General features: G+C 40.4%; 1 protein-coding gene across 1 annotated transcript; it reads right to left on the bottom strand.

The window, feature by feature from the left end:
* Nucleotides 1–545: 545 nt before the first annotated feature.
* LOC108668655 lies at nucleotides 546–23328 on the bottom strand. Its single transcript, XM_018155900.2, has 9 exons — nucleotides 23207–23328; nucleotides 17437–17478; nucleotides 16556–16660; nucleotides 14056–14167; nucleotides 13504–13644; nucleotides 6540–6650; nucleotides 4795–4950; nucleotides 1579–1844; nucleotides 546–1069 (listed from the first exon to the last, which is right to left on the bottom strand). Exons 1-9 carry the CDS (start codon nucleotides 23252–23254, stop codon nucleotides 983–985), a joined length of 1068 nt encoding a protein of 355 aa, XP_018011389.1. The 5' UTR covers nucleotides 23255–23328; the 3' UTR covers nucleotides 546–982.
* Nucleotides 23329–24033: the final 705 nt, after the last annotated feature.

The raw sequence follows: 24033 nt of genomic DNA, 5'->3' as shown, positions 1-24033 counted from the left end.
TAAAGTAAACGCTAAAATTTAACCAAACACAATGTAATATTGTCTCAGTCGAATCAATTAATACAGCATTATACTCGTATAAAACACACATAGAACCGCTGCCAAATTTCAAGAAAACCCACTCAGTGCACTGGCTATTCCTTATGTAGCATACATTTTAGAATCAAAGTAGCGATCGAACAACAGACATGGTAGCTTGTTAATTTAGACGAGTTAAACCTAAATAAACACAGAACAAATAATGAAAAATTTATCCCAAAACTTTCAATTACTTTCAACATGTTTCGAAGAGATTTACACATATTACAAAATATTGTTACTTCGAATAGGATCTGTACAGGATCTCAACCCGGCGGATGTTATGTGAAAAACTACGAATCCTTGTCTTTAGCGAGCTGGAAAGAAATTCATGAACTTTTGCCTTTTCGTAAGTGGTACCATCACTTCACACAGCTAAAGTAACAGCACTTGTGCATGGCATCACCACTTCACACAGCTAAAGTAACAGCACTTGTGCGTGGCATCACCACTTCACACAGCTAAAGTAACAGCACTTGTGCGTGGCATCACCACTTCACACAGCTAAAGTAACAGCACTTGTGCATGGCATCACACAGTTAGCGAGATACAATGGGTGGCATCACATCACGTTCAAGGTTGCCAAAAGTCCAGCGTTGCCCACACCCCGCAAGCCCCCATCCTTTTCTATGAGGTATTTCTGATTATTTCTGCATTTATTTTTTATCGCAGTTCACCCCTCGTTCTCCATCCCTCTCTGAGGTGCAGTCACATCCCTCTCTGAGGCGCAGTCACAACAACTAACTTCAAAAATATGACTTCAGAAGAATATAAAATTTAGTTTGTGGGGAATTGTAATCCCCGCTCGAGGTGAATGCTGCGGTGATCATGTATGTGATGTTTCTTAGATGGGGACGCGTGGGGTGACGATGGGGCAAGCGGGGCAAAATTACGTGTCAAGCAACTACGAGAATGTGAAGAGGAACCCCGCCTTGAAGGTTTTGGCCAGCGCCTGGCCTAGCAGAGTGAATGTTGTATTGCCACGTCCGTCCTGAGGAGAACAGTCGCAATAATTTGTGTTCAGTGCGACACTGTTTTCTTGTCCTCAATAAAAGGTCAACGCTGGCCTAGGATCATTAGGTATATAGTTTACACCCACTTTACGTGCATTATTGCATTATTTTGATATTATTAGTATGCGGTAAAATTATTGATCATAGAGGATTTAGAAAAGAAAATATTTTTATAATCTTTGTATAAACTGACGATACTTGTGAAACATTAATCAATCCAGTTCAATTGAGTTTGATTGCATGGAGTCTGAGGAAATGGACTTCCTCGTGCAGATTTAGTGGAGGTAAATTAATAAGTTGAACCGACACTATAGGACTGAAGTGCAGAAGGACCCTCTGGTATTTGTGATAAATTAGTTTAATTCAAGACATCGGCGCGATATATCGTGTATTATTATGTCATATTTCTTCTGGAAAGAGATACAAGAGAACCCAATCGAAGAAAACCAAGATTGACAAGGATACCAAAACCCTCCCTTTCACCGACCTTAACAACAGTGCAGAAATCGGCGTCGGGCGTGGTATCGTAAGAAGCGCGCAGTGTGTAGCCGTCGCAGGTAGCGGCAGCGGCATCGAAATAAAATCCCACAAATTTAAAGACAAGAGTAGTAGTTGATGTGAAAGTAACGGTGCAGTTGTAGGCCGGACCGTCCGGGAATGCCTTGCACCCGAATCCGGGGTGTGAGTACACAATAACGAAGTCTGACTTGGAGAGGTCAGCCGTAAGTTCAATGGTCCTGCCGCATTCGTTCACTGCGGATACAAATTAGTGGAATGATCTTGATGTGACAGAGTACAATGCATTGATCCTTTCATATGACATGGAAAGGAAAATTAGGCTAAGTTCACTGCACACGACTGTAGTTAAGCCTGGGCACTGAGCACAAATTAAAGTGTCGTTGATCACTCGACACCCGAGTAAATTTGCTCTAATGAAACGGGTTTGGTATAATGATTGCATCGCCTCGTATTGACTCACATCGTCAGGTATCGGCTGAGGTCAAGCAAGGACACATCAAAGTAATTATCTGGCATACCAACCTCACCGAATGCTCTCAATGTCTCGTAGTGTAGTGCGCATGACGCTAAATGATGTAGATGTGACGTATATGTATATAATGGCACAGAACTGATTATTATTACATTATAGTTTAGTTTAGAATAATATTATACGTATATACATCACTGAAGTGGTGACACGACCGTAAAAAATAGTGATGCGAATAACAAGAAATTAAATTATTTAAATGAATAATCATTGTAATTAATAATCAGAGCATACCGAGTAAAATCCAGAATTTTCTCACTTTGCACATGAAATGCAGCCTGGAAAAATTTTCTTCATAGCACTGGTCTAATTCTGTGGCATATTTCGTACACTCAAGCTGCTGTATTTAGTAATTAGAGCTGTTTTAAGCACAATTTCATGATTACACTGAAACAAATCGGTGCGTTAGTTTAAGACATCTCAACTGGCTAAAACGCTCAATGTAGCTAAACGAATCATTCCGAAACGTTCGTTCACCGTTTTATCAACAGTTATCTCTAATTTTCGCTCAGCCAGTGGCAGCCACTTCTGCTAGGCGTATGACGTCAGGACCAACGAAAAAACGGCAAATTTACATGCGAGTTTGAATTTAATAGTTAACACAAAATGATAGTAGCTTTAAATCAACTTTATAATAGTGATAAGATAACTAGTTGAAGATATGCAATAGTGATTAAACACACGTACGACATTCGCATGCTTTATGTAGTTTTCATCTTTGATGTTTTATTGCCTCGAATACAGAGGCGGTTTTGAAGTCATATTGGTTATGAAACATATCGCAGTTCGATTACAGTCTTTGTTACCGGTGAGCCAGGTGAAAAAGATCATCGACAGCAAATTCAAACTTATTCATTATTTCTAATAATGTATGTAAAAAGTATGCCAAAAGATAAACCTGGAGCTTATTATATCATAGGCTTGATTTTAGCAAAATAAGTTACATAACAATTCTACGTATACCAAATAAAGTCGAGTATTAATTGACGTTGCGAGGAATGCTTAAACACCAACACCTCGAACGTCGATCAGTTTTCATGCTACCAGTAATGCAAGCCTGCGATAACACGCGACTTGCAAATTGTGGTGGTGGATGATGGTGTCTTTGAACTTTCCACAAGTTTAATTGTTCCTTTTCTGCAGATTAACAGAAATAAATTATATCTAGAAAATGTAGGCACACGAGTGCCTTTTCAGTCATGATGTAGAAAGTTAGGTTGAATAGCTTATTTTAATTTGCAATGCATGCGTTCTACCGTAGTCGAGTGGACTGAGGCGTCGCGCGGTCTGCATCGAGCCCGGGTTGGAATCCTGCTACGGTCGGATGGTTCTTCCAACGTAGGGTCGGAGGTAAGTGAATTTATATGGTTGCAAATAGTATCTCTATATCTAATAATGCAGCTAATTGGAATGATATGCTCATTTTATGTAACTATCACGATAAAACATGAATAACTAAATCCGGCGATTCAACATGAAGGGACATTTTCAGAGAGCTACGTTGTGAAGAGCCATGTAGGAATTTCAAGAAATGTTTTATTATATACACCAATCGATGCCACGTGTTTTCTTCGGAGTTGTTACCTCGTAATATCACTAAGGGTGCGTTAAAATCCTTGGCTATATATTGCATACGAATTTTTACATTTGTATTGTTGAGTAATTAATTTGAATTTAAATCATTCACAAATGCTTGCAATTTTAGTATTGAGACATAGCAATAGTGGACGAGATACTCATAATGTGTTATTCTAATAAAATGATGTACTTCCGGCAGTCTTTCTCTCATCCTATGCGCTATATTATATTTAATGTTTTCCTTCACCACACTGCATAGAAGCGTCGGCTGTAGTTCAATGAGGCTTTCTCTGTTTACGCGCTAAAAGTAGCTTATCGGCTGGCTGAGGGGCGTTTGAGACGCTTTTGGCAATTCATTTGGGACAAGCCGGGATAGTCATTTTGGTGCGTAGTTTCTACGCACCGATTTGTTTCAGTGTAGGAGCTGCTATAAAGTCTCCAGATCCCCAATGAGATACACCTATCATAAAAAATACAAACTATGGCAGTTGTACAATATGAAAAAATCAACAGGGAAATCATTATTCGTTTTATCTCAATCAAAGGGACAATATTTGCCACTACGGTACGCATTATTCGACACGGTATAAAATTTGATACTGAAAAAACTTCCCAGAAATATTTTCTAGTGCACGGTGCAGTAGAAAATGATAATAATATCGGCATATATACAGAAAACTTAACTTAATGCAATCCCATAGGATGAGGTAGACTAGCAAGTTTATTACCATCGGCTAGGGCAGCACAACTCAGCACATTCCAGAACTGATAGCATGGTGGTTGTAAGAGCTCTAAGTATTTATTACTGAAAAAACTGACCTTGTTCTGCTGTGCTAAAATAAAACAACAACGAATATCAATTACATATGAGATCGATTGTAAATTAAATACTAGTTATCAATTATATATTTGATCAATTGGAAATTATTTAGGCCCAAATGTGCTTTTGGTCCCAAATGTGCAGGTGCTATATCGGAGCACTTATCCACAATGCCTAAAGTGTGAAGAAATCAAGGGAACCTGACGTACATTATACTTTAGTTAGAATACCGAACACTCTGCGTAACTGATACTCACGCAGGTAGTAAGCTGGGAGCGTATTGTTGACGAGGACAGGTATTCCGCATGGAGAGTCGGTGACGCAAGAAGCCAGGTCCAGATAGGGTCTTCTAATAGCTTTGTAGATGCCATCGTCTTGAGGAAAGAAGTAGAGAGTCGCAGCTCCCCTTGAGACTGGCAGGAACAAAGGAATTAGTGGATTTGATGACTCATGAATTGGTGCATTTCGGTGCTAAGATCCTGGGAGGGACGAGGTGTGGTCGGCAGTTTCGAGGTGATAGGTCAAGGTCTCTAGGAAACTTCGTGGTTTGGAGAAAGCTGTGACCAGAACTTTGCATCGACAAATGCCAAAGAAATTACCTTAGAAATGAAGAATGATCTTAAAAATGTCCTCAATAAGTACTTTGAGCAATATGTTTTCTATTTCAATTAGAAAAAAAAGGCATGACACTGCAGATTGAACTGCCTTACCTCGACACCAAATAGTAGGAACAACAAAACGGCGCGCATCTTCGGCAAGCGAGAATAGATATCACATACTAGAGCTCATCATAATAGAGATCAAGGGTTCATCATAGCAGAGATAAAGGGCGCATCATAAGAGAGAGGGCGCATGATAATGGAGATCAAGTGCTCATCATAATAGAGATCGAGGGCTCATCATAATAGAAATCGATAGCTCATCATACTAGAGATCGATGGCGCATCATAATAGAGATCGAGGGCTCATCATAATAGAGGTACAGGACTCATCATAATAGGGATCGAGGATTTAACTGATGATGAAAATAGTTTTGTGTACTAATATTTTTTATTTCAATTAAGCTCAGAGTGTCGTTTCTAACACGTTAACTCTGAAGTTGTACATATATACGTACCATTAATTGTATTTCTCCAGGAAGTAGTGGTAACTAATTCTGTGTTTTCCGATGGCCTAAAAAACGACAGTGTCCGTGAACAAAAAAGGCCTAAAAATCATATTACTCAATATACACTAGTATGTAGGTTCCGGTGTAAAATTTCCATTTCTTTTTTGCAGATTTTAAAGTTTAATTAGGAAGTACCCCTATCATTAATTTTAGCCGGCCAACGCAATTGAAAAAAATAGATTGCAGAATTTGTCAGCAAAAAGGCTGTCTGGCAACCCTGTTTCAAAATATTATATATAATGAAATAATGGTACAAGATGAAGCAATCGGACTCAACGTGTTAGATATGTATTTATGTAATCAAATGACAATACGGGAAAATCAAGTTCGATCACAGCTTAATTATTAGTGTCGAGAACGTTGTTTTCTATAATGATTTTATTATGGTTAGTTGAAGCGTTAAATAGAAAGATTATTTATGAAATTATGATTAAATTTTTCAATAGAAGCAAGACGACTTAATTAAAAAACTGGTGTCTCACACGAAGATGTAAAGAATGAAGAAAATTCTGTTATGTCGACACTGCACCCTATAGGCGTGACATCACCATTATACGCGGACTTGTGGCTTAACTTGAGATTCGTTTGAAAAAAAAATATTCATTTAATAATTTAACCTTGGCCAGTGTGTGATTTAGTTCCTTGCCAGTGTGGTCACAGGAGTGTCGAGTGTGGAGTAACGAATCATGTTGACAAATATGAGAAAAAATAAGGTTTCTTAACAGTGACTAGAATGCCGAAAGAGAAGGTTAACTGGAGTCGTGAGGGAGAGGCTAGATGGATTTTGTCCTATCCGGCAAACGGTAATTGCATCATTAATTATTGACAACTTACTGTCAGGTGGCTGTGCAATATTGTTCTCAATGACATCCAGGAAGAAATTCACGAGCTTGTACTGCTTAAATCCTGTGTTCTCAACCGTGACGTTCACGTAGGAAGCAGCGCCTGTTGAATTTTTATTTTTTTAAATATAACATAAATAATGGTAAGCTACTAGCTAGAAATGCGGTTAGCATGGCCAGTACACGACAATACAAAACCTCCTACATATCCGCGAATGTCCTGCTTGCCTTCTAGCCGCACAAGTTGTCGCGTCACCAAATAAGCCGCACTAGATAATCGCCTCAGAATTGGCCAATTTTTTGATCGTATATACAGTCGCAAGAGCTGAGGGCTTGGACATATGAGGTCTGTCAAACCTGTTTTGAGCAATCAATCACATTTCCAGTCTAATGAAGCGCGTCATGACTGTATCACTTTCCGGTTTGAGTATCATGTCTAAAACCATTCGTTGTTGTAAGATTTCTATAGATTCGTGTATGAATCATGACTCGCGTCATTAAAGAAAGTACAGAAAGTGGAAGCCTCCACCCGTCTTTTGTCAATAATTTTTCACGTCAGTACTGAACGTGCACGAAAATATCGTAATTAGTCCTGTACTTACCAAAACTTTCTAATAATTCAATGTCACTGTTCTCTTCATGTCATTCCTTAATATTGCCATTATAATACCTTCTCCATAAAGCCATTCGAGAACAACATCAAGCCGCTCGCGATCGTCAACAAGCCGCGCTTGACCAACAGTAAGGCGCTCGAGACCAACATAATCATGAGCAACACATAATCGCTCTGTACCAACAGAAAACGTATCTTGATCAAAGTCCAGCCTCTCTTAACCAACATCAAGCAGCTCTCAACCTGACACAAAAATGTCTCTAAGAATGTTACTTTACTCCTGAAGCAAACGTCAACAGTGTTGGTGCATTAAACGGCAGCTTAAGGCTCTGATTGAGAGCGAGGCTACGAACAGCCTCGATCGGTTCGTCCCTATGAGTTTCTTCACAAATTAGGCTGGATTTTTCTCCCCTTTTAAATGAGATGGCGATATGGATTTTTCCATGATTACCCAGCTATTTATTTATAAACGGTGACCAGGAACAAAAAATATGTAAACTTTGTTTTAGAAGAGTTATAATGAAAAGAAATTTCAATAAACTTTGAATATTATTGTTCATCAAGTCTGCGACTTTTACACTTTTGTCAATATGTAAACGGATTGTAATTTTTATTCTCCATTGAATGATATACTCGGCATTTCTTGATCAGTCTCCTTGTTGTAGATATAATCTACCAAAAAATAGTTATGATCGAGCCTGCTGATACGCGGAGGGAAAATCCCGCATACTAACTGCTCAAAAGCAGGCTTTGTGAAAGGTATGAGGGGATAGGGGCGTCGAAAATTACTGAACTGTCAGTTCACGACGGGCGGCATGGTAAAGGCGAACTCTATGAGGGCGAGGAATTATACGTGGCCATTGGCCGGCATAGTCCAAGTAGCCGACCGTTGGCCATGCCTCGGCTACCTGAAAGCGACCAGTTGCCGCGAAAAAGGGTCTGGCTAGGATATCATATTACAAAGTGTACAAGCTCGAGGGTAGCGACTGGCCGAGCTTCGGGAAGATCAAGGATTTCACACGATGGTCACGAAAAAATCACTCTCAGACTTTGCTGCGTTCTGACTACCAGCCTTAAGGCACCTTTAAACAGCAGACGTTCACGCGACACTGGTCCATGCGCGACCGTGTTGATGCGCGTCCATAAGATACTCGACGACAAGATGCGCGTCCACAAGATGATTGACTGTATACAAGATGCGCGTCCACAAGATGCATGACTGCATACAAGATGAGCGTCCACCAGATGCTCGACTGTATACAAGATGCGCGTCCACAAGATGCTCGACTGTATGCACGATGCGCGTCCACAAGATGCTCGACTGTATACAAGATGCGCGACTTTATACAAGATGCGCGTCAGCAAGATGATTGACTGTATACAAGATGCACGTCCATAAGATGCGCGACTGATGCACAATATAAGGACTCATATGCTCGAATTCACCAACTGTCAAGACATTTGTAAAAATTATCAACATAGACAGATTTGCAGGAACACGCGTGAACGTTTACGCAGTCAGGTGCATTCCTGCAGAGGCGCGCTCACTTACATTCACTTGAGAATTAAACGTAGATACATCTTGACCCAAGCGCCCCCACCCACTTGACCCAAGCGCTCGTTTATATAAACTCTTGATTATTAATTAATTAATGAAAATTAAATTAATAGGGGAGCATGTAGGTGAAAATTTTGGATTTCGGCTTTTCCGGTTTTTAGTCTCATCTTAAAGCTGACATTCTGAGCTATCCAACGGTACCATTACCAACTCTGTACGTTAATTTATGCGTTCACTAGAGGTTCCGCAAGGTAGGGGGTGGGGGATTTCTTTAAGAAATTAGATTGAGGAAAATTAGCTGCGTCGCACATAAATAGAGTGGCTGGTGGAAATAGAGCTTAGTTACCCTCCTGTCGTCGCACGAGGATGGTTGCTAGCAGTCGCTCCCACCATCCTTGACTGGTACAAGCTCCAGTAACGTTTAGTTGCTCATCCTTAATACATTGAGTGCCTATTTCGAGGCACGCGGGAATTTGTCGGGCTGTCCTGAAAAGTTAACTTATTGTCACGGCAAACCTAATAACTCCTAGAGTTTTGAAGCTACAGCGATGAGACATATACCATTCGATTCGCAATTAAAATATCTAGCGATTCACGAGCCATTTTCTTCAATTGCGTTTTAGTTTTGAAAATATTTTGAAAGAAGAGGAAAAATTCAAAAAGTGGGTGAAAAATCGGAATTTTTCAGAAAAATCATCATAAAAAGAGAACCAAGAAAAAGTTAAAAAAGTGGCCCGACTATCGCTAGATATGGTCTTTACGCATTGAATGATACGTGTCTCAATATTATAGCATGTGATTTGCAACAGTTATAACCTTTTTTAGAGTACCCCCTTTTTGGCCGTTTTCTATGAATTTCACGTTTTCTTTATTTCTTTGGAAAAATTCACACGAACAAAATAGTCATCATTTTCCATTCTACATATGTGTACCAAGTTTGGAGAGATCCTTTCCTAAATATAGAAAATTGATTTTGACCTACATGCTCCCCTATTAAACAGAGATACGTCCCGACCCAAGCGCCCCCAAACGCTCGTTTAAATAAACACCTGAGCATTAAACGAAGATAGTCCTGACCCACGCGCCCCCACACGCTCGTTTAAATAAACACTTGAGCATTAAACGAAGATACGCCCTGACCCAAGTCTCCATAATCTAGCCCTTAAAAATACAGCGTCGGGAACAACTAAACCCTGACTAATAAGGTCTTCTTTCCGTTTCAAAATACTCGTTTCTCTCTTCATTTTGTTGGTGTAACCATCATGGAAAACATTATACTTTAATTCATATTTTTGGAATATTTCAAAGAATAATTGAATATCATCTGGAATCCACTTTGTTAGATTCCTCTTAGAAACATTATCGTTCAAACAAGCCATGATTTACGTGACCCAAGATACTTCACAGGAGCGGCACAGATGCTCTCACCATGGCTGCATCAGCGCTACTAGCCACTTCTCCAGCCAAGATATCAACACATCGTTGTCTCTCTCGGCCGTGCCTCGGGCACTTGCCGGCGCATGCCTCTGAAGCGGCTGAACCCCTATACACGAGGCTAGTAGCGTGGACAGTTCAAGCGCCGGATGAACTAGCGGCTAGTACTATCCCTGTGTACAGGCACCTTTAGGCTTTGTGTGGCAGTTGGGCTTTGTGCGGGAGTTGGGCTTTGTGCGAGAGTTGGGCTTTGTGCGAAGGTTGGACTTTGTAAGAGAGTTGGGCTTTATGCGGGAGTTGGGCTTTGTGCGGAAGTTGGGCTTTATGCGAGGGTCTGACTGGAAAGGTAGGCTACGTACGAGGATTGAGCATTGCGGGAAGGTTGTACTCGAGGATGGGTCCTAGGGTTAAGTGCCACTATATAGCGCAGTGATTAGCACAACTGTTTGCGCGGTGGTAGCGGCATCGAAAAGAGTGGAGCTTGCCGTAAGTCCGAGCATTGGAAAGATCAACTCATTTCTTGTTATCGCTGGCGAGAGGAGCTTGGTAACCGTCAAAGGTTTTGTTTGAAGAATGCCTAGTGTTGATTTCCCTAAATGAACTCTTGCTTCTTGAATGTCTTATTTACTTTGAGGCCTTAAGATCTTTATGTGAGGGTTGGGTTTCGTGTGAGGACTTGGTTAGAGATGTATAGGGAGGCTTAGAGATGTATAGCATTTGGTTAGAAATGTTTGGGAGTCGCGGTTGAGCCGTGTCACAAGACAGACGTGCGTGCTGCGCGGGCTCACAGCTTGTTTTTTCACAATGCGGTTGGACTGTATTAACGCATTTTGTATTGAAACGTCTCACTAAAAAGACTTGAAGTGAAGTCAGTGAAAGAGAATGCAAACAGAGAGTGGAAGTAAATAGCGGTTCCCTGTTTTTTCATGCTAAAAAACGAGGGTAAATCTAGTGAGTGATGGCACCTTGTGTCGAAGATATGCGAAGTGCCCTCTGTTAAGCCTACTCTCTCGAACCGAGCTCCGTCAACTTCACCCTTGCCCCTCCGTCTTCCAACGGTACCATTACCAACTCTGTACGTTAATTTATGCGTTCACTAGAGGTTCCGCAAGGTAGGGGGTAGGGGAGTTCTTTAAGAAATTAGATGGAGGAAAATTAGCTGCGTCGCACATAAATAGAGTGGCTGGTAGAAATAGAGCTTATATGTACCCTCCTGTCGTCGCACGAGGATGTCTGCTAGCAGTCGCTCCCACCATCCTTGACTGGTACAAGCTCCCGTAACGTTTAGTTTCGTATCCTTGATACATTGAGTGCCTATTTCGAGGCGCGCGGGAATTTGTCGGGCTGTCCTGAAAAGTTAACTTATTGTCACGGCAAACCTAATAACTCCTAGAGTTTTGGAGCTACAGCAATGAGACTTATACCATTCGATTCGCAATTAAAATATCTAGCGATTCACGAGCCATTTTCTTTATTTGCGTTTTAGTTTTGAAAATATTTTGAAAAAAAAGAGGAAAAATTCAAAAAGTGCGTGAAAAATCGGAATTTTTCAGAAAAATCATCATAAAAAGAGAACCAAGAAAAAATTTAAAAAGTGGCCCGACAATCGCTAGATATGGTATTTACGCATCGAATGATACGGGTCTCAATATTGTAGCATGTGATTTGCAACAGTTATTAACTTTTTTAGAGTACCCCCTTTTTGGCCGTTTTCTATGAATTTCACGTTTTCTTTAATTTTTTTTTTTTAAATTCACACGAACAAAATAGTCGTCATTTTCCATTCTACATATGTGTACCAAGTTTGGAGATGATCCTTCCCTAAATATAGAAAATTGATTTTGACCTACATGCTCCCCTATTAAACAGAGATACGTCCTGACCCAAGCGCCCCCAAACGCTCGTTTAAATGAACACCTGCGCATTAAACGGAGATGGTCCTGGCCCAAGCGCCCCCACACGCTCGTTTAAATAAACACTTGAGCATTAAACGAAGATAGTCCTGACCCACGCGCCCCCACACGCTCGTTTAAATAAACACTTGAGCATTAAACGAAGATACGTCCTGAATCAAGCGCCCCCACACGCTTGTTTAAATAAACACTTGAGCATTAAACGAAGATACGTCCTGACCCAAGCGCTCCCACACGCTTGTTTAAATAAACACTTGAGCATTAAACGAAGATACGTTCTAACCCAAGCGCCCCCACACGCTTGTTTAAATAAACACTTGAGCATTAAACGAAGAAACGTCCTGACCCAAGCGCCCCCACACGCTTGTTTAAATAAACACTTGAGCATTAAACGAAGAAACGTCCTGACTCAAGCGCCCCCACACGCTCGTTTAAATAAGCACTTGAGCATTAAACGAAGATACGTCCTGACCCAAGCGCCCCCACACGCTCGCTTACATTAACAAACCTCCCACACGCATATAGATAATTTCTTTAGACATATTAAAGGAAGCACACAGAAGTAACTGCGCTCACACACAATACACTTTGCGCAAAACACAGTGCACAACGCTGACAAACAAATCAAATCATGCCATCTGACAGCTTCTGTCTGCTGGTACAGGCGAGGGTCGGACTTTGTGCGAGAGTTTGGCTTTGTGCGGCAGTTGGGCTTTGTGCGGGAGTTGGGCTTTGCACGAGAGTTGGGCTTTATGCGAAGGTTGGACTTTGTAAGAGAGTTGGACTGTATGCGGGAGTTGGGCTTTGTGCGGGAGTTGGGCTTTATGCGAGGGTCTGACTGGAAAGGTAGGCTACGTATGAGGATTGAGCATTGCGGGAAGGTTGCACTCGAGGATGGGTCCTAGGGTTAAGTGCCACTATATAGCGCAGTGATTAGCACAACTGTTTGCGCGGTGGTAGCAGCATCGAAAAGAGTGGAGCTTGCCGTAAGTCCGAGCATTGGAAAGATCAGTTCATTTCTCCGTATCGCTGGCGAGAATTGCTTGGTAACCGTCAAAGGTTTTGTTTGAAGAATGCCTAGTGTTTATTTCCCTAAATAAACTCTTGCTTCTTGAATGTCTTATATACTTTGAGGCCTTAAGATCTTTATGTGAGGGTTGGGTTTCGTGTGAGGGCTTGGTTAGAGATGTATAGGGAGGCTTAGAGATGTATAGCATTTGGTTAGAAATGTATAACTTTCATCACGCAGTACTATCATAGGTCAGTCAATATACATATCGGGACCCACATATTTATCGGACAGCAATATCCCAGGTCAATCAATTAACGTCTAGGAACACACTTATTCATTACGCAATAATATTCAATTTAGGTTTTCGGACTCATTTGTTTATCTCACAGTGATATCACAGGCCAATATTAATGTATGGAATCTCACTGAAAGGAACACTTGAGGGAGTTTCGTAGGTAACGCTGGAGTCGGTCACGTAAATGACTGGTTCTGCCGTCGAACAGGAGCAAAGTTTCTCGCCAAATTTGTAGGCTGTGCAGGTTCCATTGAAAGAAAATCCAGCCATGTCTGAAAAAAACATTTAATTTCTCACAAACATATATTCACGGCTATCAATTTTCGAGAAAGTGGTAAGCTACTAGAATTTTGAAATTTATGCTCGAGTGTAAGCTGTTCCTGCATGGTGAGTGACCGCGGTCATTGAAAAGCACCTTAGCAGACGGAACTCTTTACAGTTCAAAGAATCAGGTCCAGCCGCGTCTTTCGAAGGTCCTATAAGCATGGGCACAAATTTGAAGCTTAAAATCATTTATCAAATGTTCATTATAACATATTGTACATTTGTTCACCAATCAACAAAGAATGAATTGTTGCCACTCTATTGCTTCTGACCGATGTGGCCTCTGCGGAAGTGCCGAAGTTGCAAAAAGACTAATTTCAAACAATTCTTCAAGACCACAATGGAAGCAGAATATTCACCTTCCAAGGCAGCCTGCCTCGCGCACTGCACCACATCCGTTGCTGACATCCTTTTAGTCGCATTTACGGCAGCGGTCAACTTGAGTGTCGAGATCGAGAAGCGTCGGTAAGTCTGCAAGAAGAAAGCAAATGAACATCATCGCTTCATATATTATCTATCCACGAACATCCTGAGCTAAAGTCCCCAGCAAAATTGGAGACGTAATCTTGTCTTTTAATGAGTAGACGTATACAAAAAAAAAGTAGACGTATATGTACTGGATGGGGCCCTAGCAGAATCCCGCATCCCTCCACCACATCCCTCCATCCCTCCAGCCAAGAAAGCATCAAACTATTAAAAACACCTTTATCTACTGTGCTCGACATTGCGATACCTTCTTTTAAATTAAATATGTAAAAGTATTCGGACATACTGAAACTATTATGGTGGCATGCTGTCGTGTTCGTTTCCAAGTGCTCCCAATGCTGCATGTGTGAACACTATACAGCTACACGGCTCACCACCACCGAGCTCTTTTACACTTGCTCCTAATGCTGCATGTGTTAACAGGTACACGGCTCACTACCACCGAGCTCGTTTACACTTGCTCCTAATGCTGCATGTGCATGGAAACATGTAGAAGGCTCACCACCACCGAGCTCGTTTACACTTGCTCCTAATGCTGCGTGTGTAAACAGGTACACGGCTCACCACCACCGAGCTCGTTTACACTTGCTCCTAACGTTGCATGTGTAAACAGGTACACGGGAGAAATAGGCCCATGGCCTGTTGCCGATTCTTGAACTTTTTGTGACTTGATTCACAAGGGATCCGGCCTTTGGAACCCGATCTTTCCATAATTGACGATTGATTGAGAAAGCTGCTGGACTTATTGCCTGGTCCGTAATTTGCTAGGCATTTTAAGACAACATATGCTCCTGCATAGCTTCGTCTAATCTGTTTTTGAAGATTTTCATTCTCGGAGCGTCAACGATGCTGTCAGGGAGGCTGTTCCACATCTCGGTGACTCGAAGCGAGAAGAAATGTTGTCGCATGGATGTGTTCCAACGCTGTTTTTTAGTTTATAGCCGTGGCCCCCGGTGTTGGTTCTTGTTTCAAATTCTAGTAATCCTTCTGGGACCTTGTATAAGCCATGAGTATACTTGAATGTTTCAATGAGGTGCCCGCGCAGACGTCGATAACTGAGTCTTGGAAGCTTCATAATCTTTAATCTTTCCTCATAGGACTTGCCTTTCAAGCCCGGAACAATCCTTGTTGCGCGTCTTTGAACGCTCTCTACTAAATTTTTGTCCTTTTCAAATTTCGGTGACCACACGGCGTTTCCAAACACTAGGTTCGGGCATACGACACCAACAAACAACTGCTTCATCGCTTCCGCATCTAGGAACTCGAAAGAGAGTCTGATCAGTCAAGTCGTTTATTGGCTTTATTAACTTGCCCTTCAATATGGTTAGAAAATTTCTACTCATTGTCGATATTAACTCCTAAATCTTTTTCCATTGTCGACTTCGACATCATCACTCTGTCGTTGCAACCGTGTCTTCTCATACTGTAATCTTGCTGTTCATTATTCTTGCCAAGGTGGATTAACTTTACATTTGTCAGCGTTAAAACAGAACTGTCACTTATCAGCCCCGTCAACCAGCCTGTCAAGATCACATTGCAACTGTACTTTTTGCGACATATTCTTCACTGTATTATACATTTTTTTGTCGTCAGTATACATCGAGCAAACGCTAGACACAGCTTCTGGCAGATCGTTTATAAACGCAACGAATAGAATAGGCCCAAGAACGCTTCCTTGTGACACGCCGCTGCGCACTGAAGCCCAGTCTGATACGGACCCATTAATACTGACACGTTGTCGCCTCCCTACTAGAAAATCTTTGATCCATTTGAATACTTTACTCTCAATTCCCAAAGATTTCAATCTACGCAACAGCCGCTCATGTTGGACACTGTGTTAGGTTAGGCCTTGGCAAAATCGAGGTACACTGCATCTACTGGCTCCCTTTCGTCCAGCAGGCGGGTCCATTCATTTAGAGTAGACAAGAGGTTAGAGGTGCAGGATCTCCCGGCAATAAAGCCATGTTGACAGTCTGATAGCAGATTATTAGCAGTCAAATGATCTATCAATCGATCCCTCACAACAGATTCCATTACCTTGCAAACGACGCTTGTCAAACTGACAGAGCGATAGTTGCCCATGCAGCTTTTATCACCTTTTTTGAACAATGGTGTCACTTGAGCTTCTTTTCAGTCAGCCGGCAACATTCCTTCGTTCAAAGTTTTTCGAAAAAAATGACGTCAGAGGGCCGGCTAGGGCTGCATGTGTAAACAGGTAGACGGCTCACCACCATAGGTACACGGCTCACCACCACCGAGCTCGTTTACACTTGCTCCTAGTGCTGCATGTGTAAACAGGTACACGGCTCACCACCACCGAGCTCGTTTATACTTGCTTCTAATGCTGCATGTGTAAACAGGTACACGGCTCACCACCAGCGATTTGCTGCCCGGCATCGTCAGGGACCGGAAGCGGACAGAAGTGGAAGTCACTGCTCCACAACTCAGCGGGCCAGGGCGGCCTGTAACCACGTTGACCTGCGGATGAACGTGTGTGAGTTACTCCTCCGCTGTGGGTGGGTTTTATTGCTAATTGAGTTCCTCCCTGCAAGCAGCTGGGCGGAAAAGTTCATGCAGTTCTAGTTTTGAGTAGCCGAGGTGACCCAGGAGCTGTAAGACTGGGCTTTGGTCTAATTGAAGAATTGCTCATTACCCAATTCGATGTCGCAAGTTACTCACGTATTTCCTAATAAATATATCAGTTTTGTTCAAATTATACATTTCAGAAGGATCAATACTCAGTACCATGTTCGTAGTTCGATTTAACAAAGAATGAGCGTTTTTGCTTCTTTCATTCGAAGACAGCGTTTTTGCTTCATTCCAAGGTACCCAAAAGCTTAAATTTATTATCAACGTTAATAGTTGTGAATTGGCACGAAAAATTATGGATTTTAATTATTTATCAAACTTTGCTAATAATTACCGAGCAGAATCATACATCACTAGTACAATGAGTATGAATAATTTTGGAAGTAGTTAATATCAGCCTTCCATCAAATCAATAGTTTACCTTCATCTAGAATCTGCAGAAAAAATTGTGTTTCATAAGAAACTTCAATCTATTTGCTCCTCATTGGTAGTCTGAGCCTTGAAGTGTGTCGTCACCCTTACCCTAAAATTACGTTGATTAAAATCAATAGCATTTATGCATATGCACACAGCGAATGATTTATTAGCTGTTCATGAAGAATTCTGACACAAAATAATAATCAAGGCGATGCAACTGGAAACATGGCTACGGCTATTGTACTCACGCTGTCAGGATACGAAGCCGTGGCGAGTCCAAGACCCAACACCTGCAACACAAAGAGCGCTATGATGTCAAATAGAGACAAATGCCCGTACGAAACTGCTCAAGATAAACCAGCATGAAGAGGAAGATTCGTGAAGCTTTGGTGTACAGATTATGTTCGGCGTGGGTACATTTTGTGGTTATTGTAAAGCTGCTAATTAGTGATTATCTACAGATCATCAATCATCATGGAAATAAATAACATATATAAGGTAAAAATTCTTGTAAAGCTCATGCAAATGTCTCCAAGGTCCCTCAATCTCTTCTTGAGAAGCCGTACTGTATATTGGTTAGAAGCTGGCAAGACAGGCATCAAAGAGGCAGGTTTATTTGCTTACAACTACGATGAAAAAAATCAACCCAGCTGGTGCATTGCTAGCGAAAAGAAAACACAGATATTGCATAATTACAAATTAAATATAAATAACTGATTGATCTTGTTTCGCATTCATAATTGTGGCCTCTCATGCCCATTGCCTTTCATAAACACTAGCAGATGATCCTGGCGCTGCTCGAGGTAGATAATTATCATTGTGCTTTGAGAATCTCGTTATCAAATCATCTCAACCGAATCAAATCCATAATCAACAATCAGCCCTAATTAAAAACGCCATTTTGAGGACAGTAATTATATTTTCAAGATCATTAATAAAAGCTCTTAAGTTTTTGATAACCATTACTCGATGTGACTAACCCCTGCTGGAGCAGGAGGACTCAAAGCGCTCGCATGATGGCTTATTTACATCAATGAAAAACGAAATTTGTAACTGCAATTGAGTGAAGATTATTGATGAAATGAGACTGATGAAATGTCTAACTCCCGCCACGTGAACGTGGTGTAATCACACCATTAGTGTGATTACACCTCACAAACACAAGGCAATTTAGCTCCCGCCACGTGGACCTGCACTCAATGCACAAACACCTACGAAAAATGTCACAACTGCCACAACGACCACTGCACATTAGCCGCCAACTGTCCGTACCTCAAGTAAAAATTACAAAACAAACAACAAGAAACTATCGAACACAAAACCAACCAAACATGTCTCAACATATCCAAACAAGCAATTAAACAAACAAATATTCCACAACACATCCTTACATTGACAGACAAGACGCAACTTAAACTGACTGCAATTACTCTAGAAGCCCATTCACCTGCTTCTCTCGACAGGAGGGGTTCGGCAGCATACTAACAAATAATTGAAGACCAACTACGATATTGACGCGACTTTTTCTGACAGAATCTCCGTCAAAATATTAAACTTTTTTTAATACCAACCAGAAACCAAGACTCCACACACCGATTTCAACCTCCAAACGGAATTTTTGACGATGACGACATGAGACGGTCCTCACTAAACTCGACAGAGAGGTCAAGAGATCCATCAGAACGTCCCTCCCACCGACAACCAAAATCCACTACTAAAAACACGACCTTTGAAAACGAAGAATTAGTGACGAACAATACGGAGAATCACCCATTTCAATGCCAGGAGAAGGCGAATTAATAGTTGTTATACTATTAAGGAGCAACAGAAACCCAACCCAATCCCTGCCGTCCCTCGCAACAGCTGGTACTTGACGAACTGAGAAAGAACGAATTTGGACGGAAGCTTTCAGTGATAGACCTAGGCTCTTCGAAAATTACCAACCATTTGAGACGAGACAAATTCGAATTCAACAAGCCCACAGTCAACATCATCCCTCACGACGCCTTCATTACCATGGATAGACACATAACCATAAAAACAGCCGCCACCAAAAAAACTGAAACAATCCACATTCAAACATCCTCCCCATCATGACCTCTCAATTAACACTAAAGATACTGCCTAACATTGCCGATACAATGTCCAACACTGTCATAATAAGAAATTACATTATCAACTATTTACAATGAGACAGATCCTGACATCATTCCTATTAACGATCACTCTATCACAGACAACAACAATTAACTCAAATTATTAATTACAACGTCCATAGCAGCAACATAGATAACACAATTCACTCCGGTGCTGCCATAGCAGTAAACAGTATATCCCATACAAACTACACGAGAACTCCCATACAGACAAGCTCGCAATCATAATAGATAACCAACAAGGACCCAGCACAATAGAAATTACATGCATTCCACCCCGCATAGACTACATCAACTGCATTCACTTCCACACTTTTTTTAAATAGGCCCCATCCTGTATACCTCCTCGCAGACACAAACAGAAGACAGACAACATTTGGGGAGAGCTCCTCCAACCACATAAGAAGACGAGTACACTCACTAATCCCACATCGGCCCCTACCTTCCAACCATCATTACACACAACAGCACAACATCACCTGACATAGTCCTATACAACAATAAAGCATTCCACAACATGCACATACAGCCCGCACTCATCACACCGTCAAATCACATTCCCATAATAGCCCACATATCTGCAAATCCCGAACAAACCTGGACAAAACACGTACAGAACGCCACCGATAGCTCAATTCCTACCATAACACACCGCATCATTCCGGCATCGAACCCAACAATGGAACATTACTCATTCAAACACCATACCAAGGCACTCTCCAAAACATTCACACCCACGGTCCGTCGCCAGCACAAAACAGACAACTCATCTCCCTGTATACGTCAATAACTACCCACAGCATACAGACACATCCAAACACAGCCATGGTAGGATCTCATTAGCACATGAGAAAAACAAAAGAATCCCCCAAAAATTTGGTCATCCCTAAAACGCATGATAGGCTCAAACACCAAGCAAACTCTCCCATACCTCAGACACAACAACATATATATATATATATATATATTTAAACACGAGTGGTTAATGACCAGAGAAATCATTGATTTAAATTTTGAGCAGCTGCTTTCATCGACATTGAGCAGCTGTTTTTCCTGCCACCTGAGACAATTTCGCAACCAGACCAGGTCTCAAAGTCTTACTATCGAGCAACTTCATCTCATGATCCGTGATGAATTCAACAGGCTTCCTGACACCCTTGACAACAACTCTCACGGTGCTGGAGAAACACACCTGCATCTTCAACGTGCAGTGACCCGAAATATTCGACCGACGATAGCTGAAGCCCTCATCTCTACGGATTGGACTCCAGCTACTCGTCTCATAACTACCGGATTTTCTGAACTTTGAGATTGTTTCGGAATTATTTTCGCGGTTCCAAATTTTCGTGTTGTATCATATTTACGTGTATCACGTACTTATATCCGCCAAAATTTCAGTATTCAATGCTTCCTATAACTTGAAAATGAATGATGTCACATTCGAAACGTCGTTAATAAATTAAATTACTTCCTTGAACCTGAATTTTTATCAACCAACGTCCACTGAAGAATATTGTTCGATCCTGAAAATTTAAATCAATGATTTCTCTGGTCATTAACCACTCGTGTTTAAATAAGCTTATTCTGCTATCTTATAGTGATATATATATATACTTTCGGCAAAAGCGCGACATTTTTGGCACATTGCGCGACACTTCGTCGCGGTAAAAATGTCTCGATATTGACCAACGTCGCGGTATATGTGTATGATTAGTTTTAGCTATTATCGCGACGAAAAAAAAATGAACCATATTACGAGACATTGTAATTAACACAAATCTCGTTAGGTTAGGGTTAGAATTAGGGTAAGAAGTGTAAAAAATGTTTCTTTAGACACTATTCTAAAATTTTACTAAGGTTAGGTCCAAATAGGAAAGGTTCTTTTACCTTAAATAACTAATTGAAAAACGTCAACTAATCATAGTCGCGGTATTTCCGAGTTATATATATATATATATATATATATTCGAAACGTCGTATAAAAAACCAAGTTTTTTATGTGGACTAAAAAGTAGAAAATAAATTATGGCTCGCCCCAAAAAACGTGTGTCGGGCAGATTTATGATTAGAGCGAAAAGCACACAACACACGAATTTTGGAAATTTTTTAAGGTGAACGTACAGCCCGTCCCACGTTTTTTGGGGCGAGCAATAATTTATTTTCTACTTTTTAGTCCACAAGAAAAACGTGGTTTTTCAAAAAGTTTTTTTTAAGTATTTTATTTTCTACTTTTCAGTCCACAAGAAAAACGATTAAGACTTGATTAAGTATGACTTGACGTACGTATCGATGATACGCAGCGTCAGCGCCTGCTCGTCTATAACGTCAGCGTCCGCAGGTCATACTATATATATACTAAATATATATATATACTTTACTCAATCAAGCTAATTTAGGCCTCTAATTGCTAGTTTTTATGATTGTATCTGAAATTGTTAGGCGAAAAAATCCTGCATGCCAAAATTCAGATCTCTAGAGCATTCAGAAGTGGGCTAATTTTTGTTGTCAATGTTAACAACAAACAAACAAACGCGAAGCTAAGTTAAGAAAAATGTGTTAAGAAAACACCTGGTTGCACAGGCATCACAACACTCTAACTCAAACACTTACCCAAAACCATGATCCACTATCTAATATGCATATTCAATCATGTCATTTCCGCCAGTTATTTCTCGGACTCACTAAAATACGCCATCATGATATTCCTCAATAAATCCAACACATCACAACAGTTGGAATTTCAAGACCCATCTCACTGCTAGACATCCATGAGAAGCTTTTAGACAAAATACTCCATAGATTATACAAAAAACTTTCATAAAAAAACGTACATTACACAGGAGAACATAGTTTGAAGAAAAATAGAGGTACACACACAGCACTAGGCACTAGCCACACTCCACGAAACACTAGCCGTACACTTAGCACGAAGACACACCAATTACACAGTGCTCAGCGATGTGACCAACGGCTTTGACAATGATTGGCGCACCGGACTCTAATAAAAAAGCATTCCAACTCAACCTCTATCCGTCCTTCACCAAAACACTCTTAGTCTACCATACAGTCAGAAAAGTATCCTTAAGAATAGGTAATTAGATAGGTCTCCGCTACAGCTTCGCACAGGTGTCCCTCAAGGGGCTAGTCTCTCTCAAATACCATACAGCTTCTACACCCGCGACCTCCCACAACCATCACCCAAAACAGTTTACATAGCTTTTACAGATGACATAACACTAATAGCCACTGGACATTACCCACTCAACCACGTAGCAGTACAAACACGACACGCCATGCAACAGATCAACACCTTCTAAAATAAATGGCTCATCAGGACAAACACAAATAAATTTAAAATCATCCAAATCATTAGGCGTAGGAATCATTTCAGCGTTGAAAATATTTCAACGTTGAAATAAATTCAACGTTATAAAATAAATTCAACGTTGAAATTGATTCACTTTGAAATTAATTCAACGTTGAAGTGAATTCAATGTTGAAATTAATTCAAATGAAATTATTTCAACGTTGAGACGAATTCAACGTCGAAATTATTACAACGTAATAATCAATTCAATGTTGAAACTAATTCAACGTCGAAATAAATTCAACGTTGAAAAAAATTAATAAACTTTGAAATGATTTCAACGTAGTAATACATTCAACTTTGAAATAAATTCAACATTGAAATTGTTTCAATGTTGAAATTATTCTAACCTTCATTATGATTGACTAAGTTGCTTGCAAGATTGCGAGGGGCAGATTTGTAAGAAGAATGGAAACACAAGTATTTAGATTACCTACAGCGAAATTTTCATCACCTATCCGTGAAAAACAAAGAGTATCTTGATATCGAACTCACCGTAGCCACGATGCCAAGGGCAAATACGCGGACTTGAAGCTTCTTCATGGCGGCAGATTCTAATTCTGGGTTTATTGCAACAGGCAATAACTATTTAACGACAATGGTTGCTGAAAAAATTGTTCATTATGACGCATTTAGTATTAATATATCTACATTATAAATGAATAATACATATAATATACATAAAATATATGACATAAATAAATAAATAATGGATTTTGCGAGCTTCAGTCGATGCGTTCCTGGAGCATCCACTTGATGAGCCCTTCACTACTAGTTTGTCCCAAATTTAAGAAATAAATTTTTTATAAAAAAACAAGTTCTTTGAGCATTCAGACGCAACTAATTAGTTTAATCCATACTCTCTTCTTCCGAGTTTATAAGGTTAGAAGCAGCAATAAAAAAATTAGAATGATCTCTCAAGGAAAAAACCTGTTGGAGGTAATTCTGAACTTCTAGCTATCATGTAATAGCTCCAGCACATCGCTCAGCCGCACTTAACGGTACTCATAATTTGCTCTCAACACCAGCTTCCAGAAATTGTTTTCTTGTTTAAAGATGGTGGCAAGTATTGCAGGAAAAACAACTAATTACTCTTGGTCACTGTTATCTAAACTTTTTTATTTACTGATATTTTTTATTTATTATAAACGTTGGTATGTCCTTTTGCATAATTAAATTTGTATTAACTTTTTTTCGCAATATTTGGACAGACATTTTAGTTACATTACGCCTATTATTTGTCTTTGAACTTAATGATCTATTTTAAAAATACAATGAGCTCATTTGTTATATTTGCTTTTTAATTTTTTACGGCGCAGAAA

The sequence above is a fragment of the Hyalella azteca genome, unplaced genomic scaffold (genome assembly GCF_000764305.2).
Source record: "Hyalella azteca isolate HAZT.00-mixed unplaced genomic scaffold, Hazt_2.0.2 contig13432, whole genome shotgun sequence".
Lineage (NCBI taxonomy): Eukaryota > Metazoa > Arthropoda > Malacostraca > Amphipoda > Hyalellidae > Hyalella > Hyalella azteca.
The sequence above is the reverse complement of the archived record's forward strand: the minus strand, read 5'-3'. Positions and strand labels throughout refer to the sequence as shown.

What these genes read in the sequence shown, in the direction of transcription:
- LOC108668655 (XM_018155900.2), bottom strand. Translation starts at nt 23,254, where the DNA reads ATGAAGAAGCTTCAAGTCCGCGTATTTGCCCTTGGCATCGTGGCTACG. An exon ending in TCCCTCAAGTGTTCCTTTCA is followed by an intron (nt 6,651 to 13,503) that starts GTGAGATTCCAT and finishes AAAATTCAACAG; the next exon opens with GCGCTGCTTCCTACGTGAAC. An exon ending in ATTTCTGCACTGTTGTTAAG is followed by an intron (nt 1,070 to 1,578) that starts GTCGGTGAAAGG and finishes TGTTCTCCTCAG; the next exon opens with GACGGACGTGGCAATACAAC.